At 44.6% G+C, this 20,836-nt stretch overlaps 1 protein-coding gene across 4 annotated transcripts in view; it reads left to right on the top strand.

Moving 5' to 3' along the window:
- The window catches only part of SLC35F3 (solute carrier family 35 member F3), a 321,601-nt gene that overhangs the window by 263,149 nt on the left and 37,616 nt on the right, over positions 1–20,836 (top strand). For all 4 annotated transcript variants that reach the window (XR_014249077.1, XM_082407669.1, XM_082407670.1 and 1 more), the window contains one exon: positions 18,851–19,070. Coding sequence is in view for 3 of the 4 variants with exons in the window: in XM_082407669.1 (XP_082263795.1) it covers positions 18,851–19,070 (220 nt within the window). In the remaining variant the exon portion in view is untranslated. The remainder of the gene's footprint in view (positions 1–18,850; positions 19,071–20,836) is intronic.

Here is a 20,836-nt window from a genome sequence, read left to right as displayed (position 1 = left end):
CTTCCAGCTATTTGATTGTCCATATAAATAGGAAAGGTATGAAATCGGTTTTAAGAGGTAGAATTAGGACCACTATGTAGTAGTTTTATGAAGCTAGATCGTACATCAGGATGAAAAGAGAGCATTCACTCAGAGCTCTCCAAAGAGCTGTGGACCTCAGCAAAAGTAGTGAATTTTGCATTAGTAGAAAAAGTAACTAATATTCATGAAGCACCAGCCAGATTCTGCACTTTTTCACATACTCTCTTATTTTACCTGCGCAGTAATTCTGAAAATTCTGCCTTCCACCCATATTGGATATAAGGAAACAGATTCACAGAGGTTAAATAACTTACACAAAGCACGTAGCTAATAACATAGAATGAAGTTTTGGCTCCAGGTCTGCCCAACACCCAAATCCATGCTCTGCTGGGATATGTTGCCTGGTGAGCCTTCTTAAGGAGGGATTTATGTACCTAAAATCACTAATAATAATAATAAAAATAATAGTAATAAGAGCTAATGTTCATTGAATTCTTACTTGGTACAGGCACTAATCTAGGCAGCTTATACAAAGCAATTCATTTAACAGCTGTATGAGGTGGATATTATTATTATTCGCATTTTACAGATGATGAAGCTGGAGCACAGAGAGGCTGTGTAACTGGCCCAGGTAACTATCCTACCCAGTATTTGGACTCAGGCAGTCCGGCTCTAGAGCCTGTGCCTTTAACCATATTTTTTGTTGCCTGTCCGCGTTCTCCGCATCAATGAAGGGCCGTCGCAGTGTAGTAAAAACTTTTGCCCAAGGATGTGAGACTTCAGTATCTGAATGGGATCATTTACTTTGATTCTAAGCTTAAATTCCCTTTCCTTCATTTGCATTGACTTTGGGTTGAAAGACAGTTGTCTCCATGTTGAGGTTGGTATAGGGCAAGCCTTCGTGTTACCCAGATGTTCCAGGGCAGGGTCTGTACCACATTGTAGACCCCCCGTCCCCCAAGCCAGAGCACTGCACCTGTGAAAACAAGAACGGCAGTAAAACCCACAGCCTTGGGAAGCTGAGATGGTTGAATACCATCTAGAACTTGGTAGAACTTTAATTAAATGCTCAAAATAACAATCATTATACATTTAGTACTTTTCAAAAAAAAAAACCCTTATGACTCTTGCAGTGTAGCAACTATTAATAAAAGTTTCAGAAATGCAGTCAGACTAATCCCTGTGTCTACTGTGATTTGGTACAAAATGCTAAGGACATTTTTTTTTTAATTTATTTATTTATTTATTTTTTTATGGCTGTGTTGGGTCTTCGTTTCTGTGCGAGGGCTTTCTCTAGTTGCGACAAGCGGGGGCCACTCTTCATCGCGGTGCGCGGGCCTCTCACTGTCGCGGCCTCTCTTGTTGCGGAGCACAGGCTCCAGACGCGCAGGCTCAGTAATTGTGGCTCACGGGCCCAGTTGCTACGCGGCATGTGGGATCTTCCCAGACCAGGGCTCAAACCCGTGTCCCCTGCATTGGCAGGCAGACTCTCAACCACTGCGCCACCAGGGAAGCCCCCTAAGGATATTTTTAGTCTGTTCTGTTGGCACCATGAAAGATTAGACTCAAGCCTCAAAGTGTTTTCCTTCAATTGAAGTCTGTCCTTTTAAAAGGAAGGAATGGGAAGGGTGGTGAGGATAATATATAAGGTGTTTCTACAGTGGCAGCCACTTTGGTGATTGCTAAACTCGTTTTATCTCATTTAACCTTGGTCCTTCAAGGCTGCTATTAAAATGCCCATCTTCCTGATGAAGAAATTAAGGATCCCAAAGATTCCACAAGTTGTTTACAACCCCACCAGTTCAAGTAGTGAAGCAGTGTTTAATCTTTGTCTCTCGGGCTTCAAAAGTTATTGTCTTATACACTGACCCATGCTGCCCCCTGGTCAAGGCGGTTGGAACCAAAGGCTAAAGGATGACCGTAACAGTGGTGCTACTCATTTCAAATGCGATTGATTGTTCCCTACGGAGGTCATCAGAAGCCCCTGGCTGCCCCAGTTGTTTGACGGGAGAATTACAAGCATCACAGTGGGAGAACTCAGAGGGAGAATGGAGAAAGAGAAAGTGTATGTATGATGAGCGCAATTCTTTAAGTTAGACATGGTGCCCAGAACCTTGAAAGGCTAATTAGCGGCTACCCAGTGATGATGTGTTAAGCTTCCATGGGAGAGGACCACCCTCCCTGGGATCCTGGGGGGCCTTTCACCAGAACTTCCAGTCAATATGCAGACCAAGTTGATGGGAGAAACATCAAGATAGGGTCTTCAACTTCAGATGTTCCACTTAGGAAGAATAGACTCTTCCCCACCAGGGGTTTGACAAAGCCAAGGGCTGATGACTGTAGCTGTTGTGGGTGACGGCCTGGAGCCCAGCTTGGGTCACATGCCTGACCCTCCGCACCACACACACGCACACTAGTCACTGTGGCCCGAGGGCACTAGGCAGCAGCTGCCATTCAATCCCCATGGCTGGCGGAGCGCCTCTCAAGTGCTCGTGTGCACACAGATCGCCCGGAGAGCTTGTTCAAATGCAGATTCCGACGTCGAGAAGAAGGTCTGGGGTGAAGTCGGAGAGTCTGTGTTCCTGACAAGCTCCCAGGCGATGCTGACGGGGCTGGTCCCTGGAGCAACCATGAGGACCTTGGCTGGAGCTGGCGAGGAGTCGGGGTGCACCACGAGGAGTTGCGGTTTCCCCAAAAAACGAGGGTTAGCGCAGAGCTGGCCACTTAGAGGGAGTTTTGTGATTAGAGAAAGCACCACAATTTGTGTTCATCACAGTCAGGGTGTTCTTGCATTCAGAAAGCAAAAACAGCTACAGTTGGACCTGGTACTTTCCAAATACGTGTAAAGGCAAAAGGCAAAAAGCATCCACGAGCTGGTGGAGGTCCTTGATGCGTGGAGGACAGAAAAAGAGCCCTGGGCTCTGCGATGGGATGAGAGTTACAGGGGAACATGAGGTGGAGAGTGGCAGAAGGTGATGCCCAGCTATCCTGGCTCCAGGGACACCATAGCTCACCAATCTTGAGTTGCACACGTCTGGGCTTGGCTGCAGGGCCGGTGGCTTGTGTTTATGTCTCGGGATGATGTGGGCAGAGATGTGTGAGGACTTGATTTATCCATCCCCGTAAGTGTTGTTCTGATGCCTGTCTACTGCCTTTTGTGCTGAGTTTTGACCACTTGGAACATTTAGAGCCATGACAAGCAGAGCAACGGTTGAGGCAGTTGATCCCTTCCAGGTCTACTGAGGACAGCAGGGAAGGCATCTGGCTTCTGAACTGTGGCCCTCTGCAGGCCAGTGGGGTCTCCATTCAGGGCTTTCATAGAGAACACGCTCAGGGAAGATTCTGACTCCCTAAATCATCTGCTTTCTGAAATGTTACCAAGAAATGATGAAACCAATTGTGACGCTTGGTGGGGCCTTCTGGGAGGCTAGAGTAGACTTAGAACGCTGACACTCCCAAATGCCCTGCCTTAGATGGGAAAGGGCCCTGCAAGTTTGCGGTGTGGGACGCAGGCCCCCATTGGGCTGGTGGGGTTTTTTTTGTTTTTTTTTTGTTGTTGTTGTTGTTGTTTTTATGAATGGCTGGATTTTATTTATTTATTTATTTATTTAATTTTTTTGGCTGTGTTGGGTCTTCGTTTCTATGCAAGGGCTTTCTCCAGTTGTGGCAAGCGGGGGCCACTCTTCATCGCGGTGCGCGGGCCTCTCACTATCGTGGCCTCTCTTGTTGCGGAGCACAGGCTCCAGACGCGCAGGCTCAGTAATTGTGGCTCACGGGCCCAGTTGCTCCGCGGCATGTGGGATCTTCCCAGACCAGGGCTCGAACCCGTGTCCCCTGCATTGGCAGGCAGACTCTCAACCACTGCACCACCAGGGAAGCCCTGGGCTGATGTTTTTTGTTTTTTGTTTTAATTGAAGTCTAGTTGATTTACAATGTTGTGTTCGTTTGTGCTGTACAGTAAAGTGATTCAGTTATACATATATAACTGGTCCGGGCCCGGGCCTCTGCCCCAGGGTGTTACTTCGAATTTTAAGCTACTAGAATATGAATCACATATTCATAGATTATTGACTATAAATGGATCTTGAACGGGTCCTCCATTTCACAGATGAAAAAACTGAGGCCTGGAGACATACAGCTAGTTGATTTTTAGGCTTAAGACTCCTACGGCTCATTATCAGTTTCCCAAAAAGGGCACTCGGGCAACATCTTGCCTCCAGACACTTCTACTGCCCCCAGGCAGATGTGGGTCACTTTACTTTGGAAACCTCCACTTTCCTAGAAAGCACAGACAGCCTGTCTCACAACCAGAGCTGGCTGTACTAGGTGTTTGTAGATTCTGAGCGAACAGAAAGGAACCATAAATGGGAATTGTGGTGAGATGGGAAATAGGAAGGCCCATCAGGAGCCTCAGGGAGTAAACAGGACCCCTGAGAACGACAGCTCCTGGGGCGCAGGCCAGAGTCTAGGATGGGAGGAAGTGACAGCAGGAACTCAGGTGTACCCTGCAGTTTCCTCTGAGCTAGGGAACACCCCCAAAGCAAGGGCAGCTCTCTCTCTCAGCCATTTTTTAGTCCTTGAATCTCGGGAAATCACCAGAATCTTTTTCAAGGGTGTACAATGTTGTCTGCAGTCAGTAGTCAGGGCCAAGCAGTATGTATCTAGACAGTTCCTAGGGTCCAATCTAATTTATTTTTAAAAGGAGCTGTTGGTATGTGCCGTGGAATCCATGCAGCTCCGAAGAAGTCACTGCTGGTAGTTCAGATGAAGGCAGTCCTGGCTGTGTGTGAAGGACACACAGGGAAACTGCCTTCAAACATCAGTGGGCAGGGCTTCCCTGGGGGCGCAGGGGTTGAGAACCCACTTGCCAGTGCAGGGGACATGGGTTTGAGCCCTGGTCTGGGAAGATCCCACATGCTGCAGAGCAACAAAGCCCGTGCGCCACAACTACTGAGCCTGCGTGCCACAACTACTGAGCCTGCATGCCACAACTATTGAGCCTGCGCTCTAGAGCCCGCGAGCCACAACTACTGAGCCCACGTGCCACAACTACTGAGCCTGCCCTCTAGAGCCCATGAGCCACAACTACTGAAGCCCGTGCGCCTAGAGCCCATGCGCTGCAACAAGAGAAGCTACCGCAATGAGAAGCCCGTGCACCGCAATGAAGAGGAGCCCCTGCTTTCTGCAACTAGAGAAAAGCCCACACCTAGCAACAAAGACCCAACACAGCCAAAAATAAATAAATAAAAACAAATAAATTTATTAAAAAAAAAAATCAGCGGACACATAGCCACACACCAGCCTTGAAAAGCTTTACAGCTACTATAAATCAGTTCCATCCCAAATGGCACATTATGGAATTGGCCTTGTCCATAAACACTTCTGTCCTTGAAATACAACAAAATTTCATTTCAACTTTTGTAAAATTGTTCTCCTGAGTTAACAACCCTGATTTTTTAGCCCCTGTTGAGTTTGTGGCATCTTTGTTTTACTCCAGGTTCAAGGTCAGGAGAACACAGACTGTTCATCTGACACTGAGTTACACAAATCTTTACATCTCTTCAGTTTGAAGGAAGCTGTTTTTTAAAAGCAAAAGTCCATTGATAAGCCAGAGGTAGAGCCTTTAGGATAACGTCCCTGAATTTTTCTTCCTGAAGACAAAGTATGCCCATGGTTTTAAATAGTTTGGGCACAGCTCCTGAAAATAGCAAAGAGCATTGCCCACACATCTGTATAATTAGTTGCAGGGAATATACCCTAAATCCACATGACCATTTCTGCAAAATCCAGGGAAGCAGATTCCTTATGGTCAGCACTCCACACAGGCCCCTTCCACAATCACCGAGCATGAAGTGGCAAGGGAACCATTGCAACAGGCTGTGCTTGGTTTTCTCATCCTGTCCCGGCCGGTCAAGTGGGAGAGCACCTACTCTCTCCGTGATAAAGATATTCCACTTTACCGGGCACATCAGGCACCACTAAGGTTTCACCAAAATAAATCCGGAGAGTGGAGAAGTGAATTGGGAGCCCCTAGTTCTACACTCAGCCCTGCCACTAACTAGCTCTGCAACTCTGGACAGAGCTCTTCTCCTCTGTGCCTGAGCTTCCCTATGTGTAAACAAGGAAGTCGGGTCTCCCACATCCCTGCCAGCATGGGTAGTCCAGTTCTATGATATCCACTTGCTAAACTTTCTACAGTATAAACATGCTGATGTTGCCAAATTTGCCTAGATATCAAGAGCCGAGTTGTGGTCAGTTATTCACCTAGGACAGTGAGATGCTCTCCTAGGTCCCGGCAGGTACAAAGGTGACTAAGACTCCTTCATCCAGGAAGAGACCAGTAGTCAACTGGAAGAGACATGGATGCAAAGAGTAATTAGAAAACTCTGGGGAGATGTGAGGGAGCTGACACAGAATATTGCAGGGGCAGATTTGCAGTGTGCTGGGAGGAGAGGGAGGTTGAAGAGGAAGCCCTGGTGGAGGAGATGTCTGGTAGCTCTGTGGAGGGTATAGCAGTGGAGGGGTGTCTTCAAAGTTCCGAAGCCCATGAGAAGTGCCCTGATTCCTAACGAGGCAGGACCCCACCTCCGTGCTCTGCAGTCCTGGCTGGCTCTTGTGACAGCAGCTCTGATTTCCTGTGGCCAGCTTTAGAGGACAGACCATCAGGACGAGTATTGTTCATTCTCCTCTGAGAAAGGCCCAGGACAGCCGAAGATACAACATGAGTGACAAAGGGACTAAAGTCAAGCTAAAAGTCTTTTGGAATCCCCATAGCATAATTTAACTATCCCATTATACCATTGTTGCCTATCTGTGGGTGGATCTATGAAACAGCTGTATGAAATCGCTCACTGTACATTGCATTACTCCCTTCAAAGCTTGGGCTTTGAAGATTGCCATTCTGGCCACTGACCAAATGCCATTGCCTTTCATTGTGACAGAAGCAGAGAGCACACTGGTCATTGGTCCAGGCCTCAGTCTCAAGCCTTGGACTTTCCATTGCAAAGATGGGAGACGGGCTGGGACAGAGAGGGAGGGCTGCTTACCCAAGGTCTTCAGGAAATTCGACCAGATTTTTGGAATTTCTGCTGGTCATCTTGCTGCATGGATAGAATCACAGGTCTCTGAAAGGTGGTGTGGGAGAACGAAAGTGAGCACACAGGCTTGGTTGTTGAACAAGGCTCTTCTCTTGTTGAACAATTATTAGAGAGTTCTTCCTCGCAGTGAGCTAAATAGGCCCCTTTCTCCCACTCGAAAGCCCCAAACAAATAGCCACCCACTGGGAAGAAAGACAGTCCAGCCAGCAGGTGAATGCAGGCACGTGCTGTAGCTGTGGGTTCCAGTTCCAGAACTCTGGTGGGCACCATCAGATCCCATATCACCCTATCCTTACGAAGTCTGAGCTCTAGCTTTCTTTAGATGGCCAAGGAAAGGTCCACAGATCTGACATGACTTCTCCACTGTGATAAAAATGCCGTTGGGTCATGTGTTGTAAAAATGTATTCCTGGTTCAACTCTTGACAGCTTAGTGAAACGCAAAACGAGTCCTTGCTGAAAGGCAGCAAAATAGATGCAAAAGCTCAGCAGCTGTTATTTCCTGGGACCCGTTGATCAAGCACCGGGTGCTCTGTCCCTCTGCTTTATAGCGGAATGTGCTTCATTAACGCAGTAGACGGACTCTTCCTGAAGCACCAGTCCCATCTCAGGGCTAACAACTCTCATTAGAGCCCATCTCCAGCTTGTCTCCTACCTGCACAGGAGAGGAATCCCATCTTGCAACAGATGGTCCTGTGATGTCTTCTGCTACAGGAAACCTCGTGTCCAATCTCATTGGGTTAAGCGGACCACAAGCCAAGGTTCCCAGAGCAGCTTTATTCTGAGCGGCAGATATTTGAATGAACTCCCTAGAACAGGAAGAACGGTTTCTGATACCAAGCAGCTGTTTCAGATTGGGAAGAAATGCACAGCAGTTCTGGGGGCCCACCCTTCTTAAGTGGCCAAAGGACTTCAGCTGGCGCCTGAGTCTCCACGTATAAATGGAAGCTGTTGGTCATCCCTGTCTTTGCGGCTTCGATCTTCACCTTTGGATGGAACACAGAAGTACTTCACAGTGACCGGCAGGTTAGCCAGGAGCCGTATGGGCAGGATAATGCTCAGGGAGCAGGCACTCTCTCTGCACTTTTCAGACGTTTCTGCTGTTTGATTACACGTGCAGAACCAGCTGAGCCCCAAACAGCGAACAGATTCCCGTGGAGCAGGCTGTGAAATTCCTAGTTAGTGGGACACGTGTGCAATCTGTGCTTCTCTGAGACGCGGTTAAGGCTCGACCATTCCTGGGGCAAAATCTCAGGGAACAGAATTCTTGGTACACTGTGAACGCCCTTCACTTCTCTCAGATCCCTTTCCAAAAAGGTCATCACCACTAACATCATGGAAGACCTATCTTTTTCTGCCTCTAAATGTCTCAGGTATATGTTTTAGGAACAGACCAATAACAAGATAGATGATTGATAGATAGATGATAGATAGATAGATAGATAGATGATAGGTAGAGATGCATGCAGTTTCAGACAGACACAGTTTTTGGACTCACAGCTAACAGCACTCTGCTAGTTGCTCAGAAAACCTACAGTGTAGGAAACCAAGCTAATAAAATGATTCAGTATTTTTGCTGTGCTGTAAAAGTTAATCTTTTAGATTGTTTAAGCAAGTCTTTACAACTTGATTTTAAGATTCAAGGATACTTGGCTAAGCCTGGGTCTGCTGGGGAAGGGAAGATGTGTAACATTAAAACATATTCATGGGAAATACAAAAACACATTTTCACCTACTTATGAACAAGAGTGGCTTACGTGGGAAAACCCATTTTACTTAAAACTCCCCCAAAGATGTCTTAAAATGTTCAAAATAAACTAAAGCCTGATTCATAACTTTGGTTAACTGGTCTCTGCTTCTTCTGTCAACCTAAAGCTCTAAATAAATGCAAACGCAAGAAGGGGGGCGGTATAAACATTCACCCCAGTGTAACTGGATGCCACTCTGACTTTTGCCCTTTAGAAAGGTTTTATTTTCTAATCGCAGAATCGCAAAGATGAAAAGCATTCAAGACTATGGAGTCCAACCCCCTGCTAATGCTGGAGTGATATCTTTTACAACTGCCTCACCAGCTGCTCATTGGTACTCTGAATGAAGATGCCAAGTGGCACAGGACTGTATAAATATGCTGTGCTTCTAGGCCATTCTGCCATCTACCTTCCAATAAAGTCCTTCAATATGTGCTGAAGTCTAAAGAACTACCCCTTGGATGCTAAATGAGCATCCAAATACACCCCCCAGGGGCTGGAAGCTAATTCTCTCCAAGACACCTGTTTTCTTTATAATACAGTTAGGTATCAGATATGCCCTAATCATGGGAGTCGGTAGTGAATTTTAAAGTAACGCTTGGGTCATCATTAAACCCCCGAACATTCTATTATGAATGCAGTTATTCTTCAGGAAAATTTTCTAAAATGTACAGAAAGCTATAAGAATGAAGATATTTGTCGCCTTTTTATTATAATAGGAAAAAATGGATGTAATATAGTGTCCAGTAATAGGGGAATAGCTGAGACTCTCACAGTGTAATCCACCAGCCCCAGTTCTATGCAGACTGTCACAGAATATCCATGCAGGTATCCATGTGGAATCTCACTGCCCCAGAGCTACATAGATGAAACAAAAAATAATCCAGTAAGTAGAAAACCATGTAACATCAAGGGAACATTCTTAGGAGATGTCATCAGTTAAAAAGCACGATATGGGCTAACGTGACACAGTGATCACACCTGTGTAAACACATCTCTGGGGGAAAGACGGGAAGGATCATCTCAATCTGTTACCGAGCAATACTTTGGGAATTCATCCTGTGCCTCTGCCTTTCCCCAAACCCCCAATTACTGCCCTATTGATTTACTATTTTGCTTTTTCAGAAACTATTTTCATTTCTTCCATTACATTCTTTTACTTCTCCCATTTTCTTATTCCTTTTAACATCTTCTGAGCCAGAACCCACACATTTAACTTTCTTTTGCGTATCCAAATGTACTTAAAAGACATTTCATGTTTTTTCTTTCTTTTTGGCCATGCGGCTTGCAGGATCTTAGTTCCCTGACCGGGATTGAACCTGCGCCCCCTGCAGTGGAAGCGCGGAGTCTTAACCACTGGACCGCCAGGGAGGTCCCATTAAATGACATTTTGTCTTAACTGACTGTACGCCTTAAGACCTATGAAAGGAAGGAGATCAAAGGGTATCACTGTGATTACGGTTCTAATTTTTGCAATGCTAATATTTCCAATCATGATTTTTATTTTCAATAAGTACAGTTTGTATTTGCAGCCAAAGGGAAGCCCAAATTAGTCATTCAGTTCAATTATATTTTTTATTTCATACATTATTCAGTCTCTCTTTTTCAATCTATCTACCTAAATCTGTATATTTTTGATCTTCGACTCTGTGTGTGTGTGTGTGTCCCTGAAATAGGATAACATATTCTATCACCATCAATATATACTAACATTATTGCAAGCTTATTTCAGTACAAGCTGTGGACAGGGTTGGTGGGGGTCCAAAACATTGGCAGATTGAATTATTCCAATGACCCTGAGTCACTGAGTAAAAGAAACCAGACACAAAAGAGTACATGACGTACTGTTCCATCTTTATAAAGGAAAAAATAAACCATGGAGACAGAACTCTCCATACTGATTATATTTAAGGGGATAAATAATGACTAGGAAAGGGCACAGAGGAAGCTTCTGGAGTGTTGGTATATATTCTATATCTTGGAAGAGATGGTGTTACATGTATGATTTTACTTTACAAAAATTAAACTGTACATTTTAATCTTTGTGCACATAAAGACATATGTGTTATACTCCGATTTTTTAAAAAGTAAAATAATTCCATTTACAATATGATCAAAAAGAATAAAATACTTAGGAGTAAACTTAACTAAGGAGGTGAAAGACTTGCATATGGAAAACTACAAAACATTCCTGAAAGAAAGTAAAGACGCAGACAAATAGAAAGTCATCCAGTGTTCGTGGATGGGAAGACTTAATGTTGATAAGATATCAATAATACCCAAAGCTATCTACAGATTTAATGCAATCCCTATCCCAACAGCATTTTTTTCAGAAATAGGAAAATCCATCCTAAAATTCATACAGAATCTCAAGGGATACCAAATAGCCAAAATGATCTTGAAAAAAAGAGAACAAAATTAGAGGTCTCACACTTCCTGATTACAAAACTTATTATAAAGTTACAGTAATTAAAACTGGCGTGAAGTGTGGTACTGGCATGAAGACATATAGACCAATGGAACAGAATAGAGAATCCAGAAATAAACCCTCACATCTGTGGTCAAATAATGTTGACAAGGGTGCCAAGACCATTCAGTGGGGGAAGGGACAGCCTTTCTACAAATAGCACTAGGAAAACTGGATATCCACATGCAAAAGAAGGAAGTTGGATCCTAACTTTACAACACACACAAAAATTAACTCAAGATGAATCAAATATCTAAATGTAAGAGATAACACTGTAAAACTCTTAGGAGAAAGCATAGGGGCTTTATGGAATTGTATTTGGAAATGATCTCTTGGATAAGACACCAAAAACAGGCAACAAAAGTAAAAATAGATAAATTGGATTACATCAAAATGTAAAACTCTTGTGCATCAAAGGACACAATCAACAGAGTGAAAAGGCAACCTATGGAATGGGAAAAATATTTGCAAATCATATATCTGATAAGAGGTTAATATCCAGAATATATGAAGAACTCCTATAACTCAACAACAGCAATAAAAAGAAACACTGAAAAAATAAGTAAAGGACTTGAATAGACATTCTTCAAAGATGATATATAAATGTCCAACAAGCTCATGAAAAGATGCTCAACATCACTAATCATGACAGAAATGCAAATCAAAACCACAATGAGATATCACCTTACATCCATTATGATGGCTAAAATTTAAATTTAAATTTAAAAAACCCAGAAGATAATAAGTGTTGATGAGGATGTAAAAAAATTGGAATCCTTGTGCACTTCTGCTGGAATGTAAAATGGTACGACCACTATGCAAAACAGTGTGATGATTCCTCAAAAAATTAAACATAGAATTATCATATGATCCAGTAATTCCACTTCCGGGTATATGTACAAAAGAATTGAAATCAGGGTCTCAAAGAGGTATTTGTATATCCATGTCCATAGCAGCATTATTCACAATAGCCAAGAGGTAGAAGCAACCCACATGTCCATCAGTGGATGAGTGGGTACACAAAATGTGATATATACAACAGAATATTATTCAGCCTTAAATGGAAGGAAATTTTGACACATGACACAATATGGATGAACCTTGAGGGCATTATGCTAAGTGAAGTAAGCCAGTCACAAAAGGACAAATACTGTATGATCCCACTTATATGAGGTGCCTGCAGTAGACAAATTCATAGAGACAAAGTAGAGTGGCAGTTGCCAGCAGCTGTAGGGAGGGAAGAGTGGGGAATTGTTGTTTAATTTAGAGTGCTAAGTTTCAGTTTTGCAAGATGAAAAGAATTCTAGAGATTGGTTACACAGCATTGTGAATGTTTTTAACACCACTGAACTGTATACTTAAAAATGGTTAAGATGGTAGCTTTTATGTTATGTGGATTTTACTATGATTTTTAAATTTTTTTTAAAGAAATAAAGCAAACAGAGAGAGAGAGACAGCATGAACTTTTGGATCCAAACTTAGCTGCACTTGAGAATCATTTGGAAATTCTTTAAAATACAGTGCAGTCTCATTTTAATGCAAATTTGCAGTAACAAAATACAGGTATGACTAATGTTTCATTTATGCATAAAATTTCAAATAATGTGACTCCCTCAAGATTTTAAAAGTTAAACAAGAATCACAATGTCAACTCGGAGAGGCCAAGGGAACTATAAATGCTAGGTGGCAGTGTTAACATGAGCTGGCAAATAGAAACATGGTGCTACTGTGGGAAAACAAATCAAGATGTGTAAATGTTGAATTATGGAATGCTGTCAGGAATGTCACCCTCATATAAACTGCACCATTCTCTACAGAATCCTAGGCCCCTCACAGGAAAGTATGATTGAATATGTCTAGAGTTGAATCGAAGCAATTCGTATTTTTAAAAGTTCCCTGAGATTTCTAAGACTGATGGTCTGTGCATCATTGTTTGAAAACCAGTGGTCCCCCGTAAAGGAATAAGCACATTCATTCTGTAAAAATAAATTATTTATTAACGCATATCATGAGCCAAGCTCGGGGGATATAAGATGAAGCAGAAATATAATGACCACATGGAGCTTATGTTCTAGTGAAGTCAGATGATTAAATAAGCAGTTACAATAAAGGGTCTTATACGTATGATGGGGTGTCCAGGGCATTTGGGGAGCACATATCAGGGCACTTCACTGAAGGGGGTATATGAACTGATACCCAATGGATGGAAAGAAACCAACTAAAGAAGGAGGAAGAGTGTTTCAGAGGAATAGAGGATCCGATGAGACCCAGAGCGGAGAAAGAAAGAACACTGAATCCAAGTGACTGAAATGAGTTCCAGGTGGCTTAAATTCAGAGTAGGGCTGGAGAAGTGATGGATAAAGGCTACAGGATGGGCAGAGGCCAGGTCAGAAAGGACCTGGTAAGCCTGTGGGGAGCTTGACCCTCATCCTAAGGGAAAGTGAGGGAAGAGGAGGATCTCTCTGACTGCAGCATGGAGTATGGAATGGATTGAATTGGAGGAGAGGCAACCGTGGAGAGAAGCTCAGATTCCAGTGACCGTAGTCCAAGTGAGAGGAGACAGAGGCATGGGCCAGGTGGTGGTCATGGCAATGAGATACTTAGGAGAAGTAACCTGTAAGCCTTGTTGATGAATGAGATGTGAAGAGGGAAAAGGAGACGTTAAGAATGATTCCGAAGTATCTAGCCAGTAGAAGAAATATGAATCGTGGTACCTTATGGTGATTGAGGATTGAGGGGAATATGGGGAGTTCATCTGGGGAGGCTGAATTTTGGTGTCTGGGAATGTCCAGGATGCAGATGGCACCAGATAGGAGAAGCGTCCTGACTACAGAGTCACTGGCTGGGCTTTGAAACTCTGACAGTAGATTAGACTGCTCAGTGACTGTTCGTAGGGTCAAAAGAGGGGGAACTAGAAGAGAACCCTAGGAAAATACCAAGGAAGCCTTGGGAGGGTGTGGAGAGGTAGGAGGAAACCCGGGGGAGTGTGCTGAGTTGGAAGCCAAGAAGGTTGGTTAAAGGAGGAACAGTCAACAATGTCAAAGGCTCTCAAAAGTAAGACCGGAAAGTACCCATGGGATTTAGCAACTGGGAGGTCATTGGTAATCAGTCTAGGAGTTTGGGTGAGTGGTGGGAGCAGACACTGGATCAGAGAGAGCTGAAGAGTGAGAGAGGTGGTCATGGGGACATGAATGCAGATGACGGTTCTAAAGTCTTGCCTCTGAAAGAGGGGAAGAGACAGGAAAAGGGGCTGAAGGTGCTTGCTCTTGCTTTGGGGGCGTATTTTAAGGTTGGCAAGGCTTAGACATGTTGAAATGGTGATGGGAAGGATCCAGAAGAGAGAGGGGATCATGGGGAGTGTTCATTGAGGAGTGAGCACAGGCTGCAGGTCTGGCTCCGCCACTATCTGATTGAACTTGAACGTGAGCGCATCATTTAATCTGTCTGAGCTACAGCATCCTTATCTGTAACTAGTAGGGTTTCCCTGTAGCTATGGCTTTCAAACTGCACCCCTCAAAGCTATCTCAGGGCACTCACTTTGCAGCTTCAATCACAGCAACTTGACCTCTCGTGTTTTTAAATAATTTTTATTTTTAGCACTTTAATACTTGCACATACGTTGGAAAAGCAAATGAATAATAAAACAATTATCGTTTAAAAATGGTAACTCCTGTTCCACACCCACTCACTCTCAGTCACTCCCAATTCTCCCAATTTTGTTTTATTTCTCTTGGGAGCCTTAAGTCTTATCTTTATCCCTTTTTGCCACAAGTATATACCTTGTCGTGGTTCTTTGTTTTGCTTGGTACTTGGTGAGTCCTTTCATTATGAAGACTCATGTCCTATAGTTCTAAAAAACTTTCTTGAATTATTTATTTTGTAATTTCCTCCATCTCATTTTTTCATTTTTCTCTTTCTGGTGTTTCTTTTTAAGTTCAATATTGGACCTTCTGGCTTGACCTTCTCATATAAGCTTTTCTTTCCATCTGTCTCGCTCTCACTTTCACTCTCTCCCCCTCCTCGAGTTTATCTTGACTGTATATTCTAACTCTTCTATTAATTTTTAAAATTTGGCTAGTCTGTATTTAATTTGCAAGATTATTTCCATTTTTATAGCCATTTGTTCTTGTGTCATGGGTCCAATTTCTTCTCTCTCTAAGGATATTATATCTTCCCCAACCCCGACTGTATAAATCCTAGCTATCCTTAAAGGTTTAACTCAAAATCTTATCTTTTATGAGACCTTTTCCAATCAGTCCAACTCTCTCCACTTGATAGGAATTCTATGGCATTATTATATTCCACACCACCTAATAGGTGATTTTATTTAAACTTGCATTACTTCCTATTGAGGAATCAGTCTTATCTTCCCAATTTTACCATAATTTTTTCAAGAGGAGGGACTATTTACTTGTTTTGTATCAGCTACAGTGTCTAGAATTGTGACCATAACAAGTGATAAACAGGTGCTTGTTGACTTGAATTAAATGGCAAGCCATCCTAATCCCACCAAGCTAGCCTATCCCAGCCAGAGTTCTTTAAAGAGCACCAAGAACATAGGTCTTTGTTAAATAATATGAGCGGAGAACTTAGAGATTTTTATGGTTTTCCCTGTCTTTCACAGTGTTTCATTCACACCTAATTCGGTAGCAATATTTTAGTGACTTGCTTTTATTAAGTCTTCCTTGAAGCTCTCAATTTAGATTTCATAGGAAAAGCACAACTTTCTTTTCTCAGTCATACTTCATTGGTTTAGGAAATATTTAATTGAATTACGCGCTTGAAACAACCAAGAACAATTGACACAAGCAGGACTGGAAACAAAGACATTGAAATCTTGGCCAACACATGACTCAGTCAGTAGGAACCACAGGGCTTGGGCATGCTGGGCAGTAACCTGCCAGCCTCAGGCCTTTATTGTGCCAGCAATGAAGGGCATTAGACTGTCGCGTCAGCCAAGTGGAAATCAGTCAAGAGAGTATCTACTGTCCTCTATTCTTGGTACACCAAGAAGAGGTGGATTTGTGCTTGTCATCTCTCTTGGGTCCCCTTGCCATCAAGGGTATATGTGGGCCATATACCCAAGCCAGCTGACATGGATTAGTGCACAGTCTTTGGTCTTAAAACAGCACTGGGCTCACTGGCTCAGGGGTCAATCATCTTGGTCTCATTAGAACCAAGATCTACCCACCTGGCCTGTAATCCCCTGACCGTGAGTCCTCAAAGGGCCAACAGAGCTCTGCTGGGCCCAGAAGTCTTGCCTTTTCCATCTCCAGGATGGATCCCCTCTCCTCCACACTTCTGGTCAACAGCTTGGGCCGTTCACTACCCAGCCGTGTCTGTACCCCACCCATCACTTCTACAACCATCACACGTTGGATGAATCAAACGTAGATTCTCAGAGAGGACGTAAGGTGTCCAGTTGACTTTGTATGGCCCCTGCAACAACATGAATCATTTTTTATAATAGGGGAAACTTGGAAATCCTCCTTGTGTTATGTTCCCTTAAGCAGGGTAACAACCTCTAAGTTTGGTTAAAATAGGTTGACATTAATGACAAGAAAGAATACTTGCGTTTCCTGTTGATCATTCTCAAGGGATCGGCATCACTTTATAGCCGCCGTAATCACAAACATGAAGGAAGCTGCCCCTGGTCACCGTCCCTGGGGGAGAGAAGACTGTCCTGTAAATAGAGGCTGCAGAAAGACCCATGGAAAATGCAGCTGAACTATTGCATGAAAATTACACGGCAAACAGAAATATCAACATGTCAGTTAGATGAAAGTTCCATTCATAGAGAGCCAAAATGGAATCAATTCAGTTGAATTGGTTTCATGGTAAATTTAGTGATTTGCATGTTTTATATTTACCTGCTGCTGGTTTAGAAGCAACGTAAGACTCTGGGTTCAGCAAACGGTGATGAGTTTTCTGTTTCTTCTATGGATATCCCACAGTGGAGCAATGAACAAAGGCAGATTGCATTTTAGATTGATGAAAAGAGCAAACAAGATTAAATTTAAAATCGCATCAAGTCCCCTTTGACTCTTGTTTTCCGTTTTCCTCCGTGACTGCTGCATTTTCATGCTGAGTGGCACGGGCTGCGGCTCTTCCCCACCTTAGCGCCTTTGGCTCATTCCCGTTCCATCTTTTCTCTCCCTGACCGCTCACTCGCTGGTACGTGGGCCCCCCTGGGCCCTGTCGTGAGGCTGGACAGTGATGGTTGCGGGGCAGCATGTCCTCATGTCCCTGTCCTTGGCCGGGCTCGTGGGGCCCAGCAGCACGATGCTCTCCACTCCCACCCAGGGCAGCGGGCCGCTGTCTGTAGAGCCAGCCCCTCAGCCCTCTCTCCACACCCTCTGCCCACAGCCTCCTCTTCCCATCTTCTTCTGCCTGGGCAAGGTTGGCTTTCTTTTTCTTTTCTTTTTTAAATTTATTTATATTATTTATTTTATTCTTGACTGCATTGGGTCTTCGTTGCTGCACGCGGGCTTTCTCTAGTTGCGGCGAGCGGGGGCTACTCTTTGTTGCGGTGCGCGGGCTTCTCACTGTGGTGGCTTCGCTTGTGGAGCATGGGCTCTAGGCGCGCGGGCTTCAGTAGTTGTGGCACGCGGGCTCAGTAGTTGTGGCTCGCGGGCTCAGTAGTTGTGGCGCACAGGCTTAGTTGCTCGGCGGCATGTGGGATCTTCCCGGACCAGGGCTCGAACCCGTGTCCCCTGCATTGGCAGGTGGATTCTTAACCACTGCACCACCAGGGAAGCCCGGCTTTCTTTTTCTTAAGCAGCTTTTCAGATATCGATGATCCTTCCCCTAGAATCTGGAATGATGGCGTTGGAAAACTTTCTTCTACAGGCGTTTCCTCACCTCTTCCTCTCTTAAGATGCTGAGCTCTTCGACCTACTCATTCCTCCTGTGCTCACCTCTCAGATGGCGTGGGGACAGGCCCTTCCACTCGGTGAAATGACAAACTCTAGAAAGGGCCTCGTGGAGAAAATGTATAGACAGTTAAAACCATTGATATCACAGCCAAAATATATTAGACGTGCCCAGGAAATGACTGCCACTGCCTGATCACAGGCAATTTCATTTGGGGGCAAATTTGTTAAAAAAATATGTTTCAGTGAGTTCTCTTCAATATCCAGTCCCCTGAGAAGAAAAGGTCTAGGGATGTCCTTCTCTTACTAACCAAGTGGCAGAATCCCTTAGGCAGTCACCGTGGAATTGGGGCTTCTTCACATCAGATGGCCCCAACATTACCTTCTGCCAGCACCAAACCCAACACGGACAGAAGGAATAATCCATGACAGCAGATCCTTGTGCGACGCTTTCTTCAATGGACTAAAGCATAGATTGAAGGGCTTTGATAGAAAGATGTTGCTAAAACATAATAATAAATAAAAGGACCCCACCCCGTCCTGCATCTGCTAAAAATAAATAAATAACTAAACTGGGTAGAGGGGGAAAAAAATGGTCTGTCTCAAGCCAAGAATATAATAACACTGACTCTCTTTCCTTGTTTTAGGGAATGCTGTCGATTTTTTGGAGACAATGGCTTGACTTTGAAGGTGTTTTTTACCAAGGCAGCACCCTTTGGTGTTCTTTGGACACTCACAAACTACCTGTACTTACATGCAATAAAGAAAATAAACACTACGGATGTCTCCGTATTGTTCTGCTGCAACAAAGCTTTTGTGTTCTTGCTCTCATGGATCGTTCTCAGGGACAGGTTCATGGGAGTGAGGGTAAGTTCCTTATTCTCTGTCTTCCTCCCTCACTCAGTCATGCCAACCAAAACCTGCCCATCGGCTTGCTTAGCTCCATGTGCTGGGCTGTTAAGCGTAAGCTGCTAACCACTTTCCTTCTGATTTGCAGCAGAAAAGGAGCCCGGCTCTCGGGGTGCCTTGCAAACCTTCTTGCTTGCGAACCATTCTAGACAAGCGTTCATTAAAGCACCTTTCATTTCAAGCATTTCAACAAGCATTCCCTAAAGTGTGTGCTGCTCGGGGACCCCCCTGGGAGGAGTTATGTGCTCACCCCGCCTTTCAGGGGTCCCATGGCCTGGAGCTCTCTGCTAACACTGCCACTGTCTGCTTAGGAGGTATCTGAAAGCCAAAGGTCCTTCTGCATCCACACGGACGTGCAGTCTTGGCGGCCCTTTGTCTGGACCGTGGGTTCAATGCCCAAGTGGGCCGGACACACTTATGCTAAGTCCGAACTTTGGAGGGACAGTTTCACTCCCTTCAACCCCAGAGCAAGGGAGAATGAAATGATACCCCTGAATTACCTCTGGTTGTTACCTCTGAGACTGCGGAAATTCCCTTAAAATCAAGTCAGATTTAGCTAGTCACATTTCAGAACAGTTGTGTGAAATATGACAACTGCGCTATCAAGCATGTGTCGAAATATAGATAAAAGGAACAGGCGACATTCAGCCTTGACAGAATCTTGCCGGCTTCTGCTTGTCTCCCTCTGCTGGCCAGGATCTGCCACTGCCCCACCATCACCTTGTCACAAACAAGGACAAAAAGGATTCGACCAGGCAGCTAGTAGTCCTGTAGTCAGAGCGCCTCGCTTACTCCTTCCTGCACCCTCAGGCCGTGTAGGAAGCCCACGAAGCTCAGAATCCTTTTGAAGGGCAGCCCCTTTAGAGCAGCGGTCCCCAACCTTTTTGGCACCAGGGACGGGTTTCGTGGAAGAAAATTTTTCCACGGACAGGGGTGGGGAGGTGGAGGGTGGGAATGGTCAGGCGGTAATGCAAGTGATGGGAAGCGATGGGGAGCGGCTGTAAATACAGATGAAGCTTCGCTCGCTCGCCCATCCGCCGCTCACCTCCTGCTCTGCGGCCCGGTTCCTAACAGGCCGCGGACCGGTACTGGTCCACAGCCCGGGGGTTGGGGACCTCCGCTTTAGAGTGGACCCTGCTGGGAACCCAGCAAGGGGCAGACTCCAGGCCCTCTGCTTGTGTCCTTGGCTAATTGTCCTGGGAGCAGTGGTATCACCTTCACGGAGGACTCACGCCCACCTAGCTTCTCAAACAGCAGTGGGGACGTGAGTCAACTGCTGAGTCGGATTTTTACCTTGCAGTAGGGGAAAAATGTGTTTTGAGGCTTCGTGTTAATTTTAGAATAAGAACTCTGCTCACTGTGCTACCACCCAGAAACGCTTTGAGCCAATAAACCATCGAATACACCTTCACTAGAAATGCGGTACGGCCAGAGGCAATTGGTCCAATCACCTGCCTGCCTGGACGCTGAAGATTCGGATATCCTAGGACCCACTGTGGCTTTATTGTGAGGTCAAAAGCCAGGGGAATGCATGGAGCACTTTTTGGCGTGATTCTGATGTCCAAAACGAATTCCAGATAAGATTGCTACTGTGAAAGGAGGCTTCAAGGTTCATTCCGCGTCTAAGCAGAAGAAAACAAAGTTTTTGAGGTTAAAAGAAGGAGGTGTGAAAACACTGAAACCCACTTGGACTCACAGAAAACCAGATCTTTTCCTCGTTGCTT

This window comes from Balaenoptera borealis, assembly GCF_965194805.1.
Source record: "Balaenoptera borealis genome assembly, chromosome: 10".
NCBI classification, from domain to species: Eukaryota; Metazoa; Chordata; class Mammalia; order Artiodactyla; family Balaenopteridae; genus Balaenoptera; species Balaenoptera borealis.
Note: the sequence above shows the minus strand (reverse complement) of the source record. Positions and strands in the feature narration are given on the sequence as shown.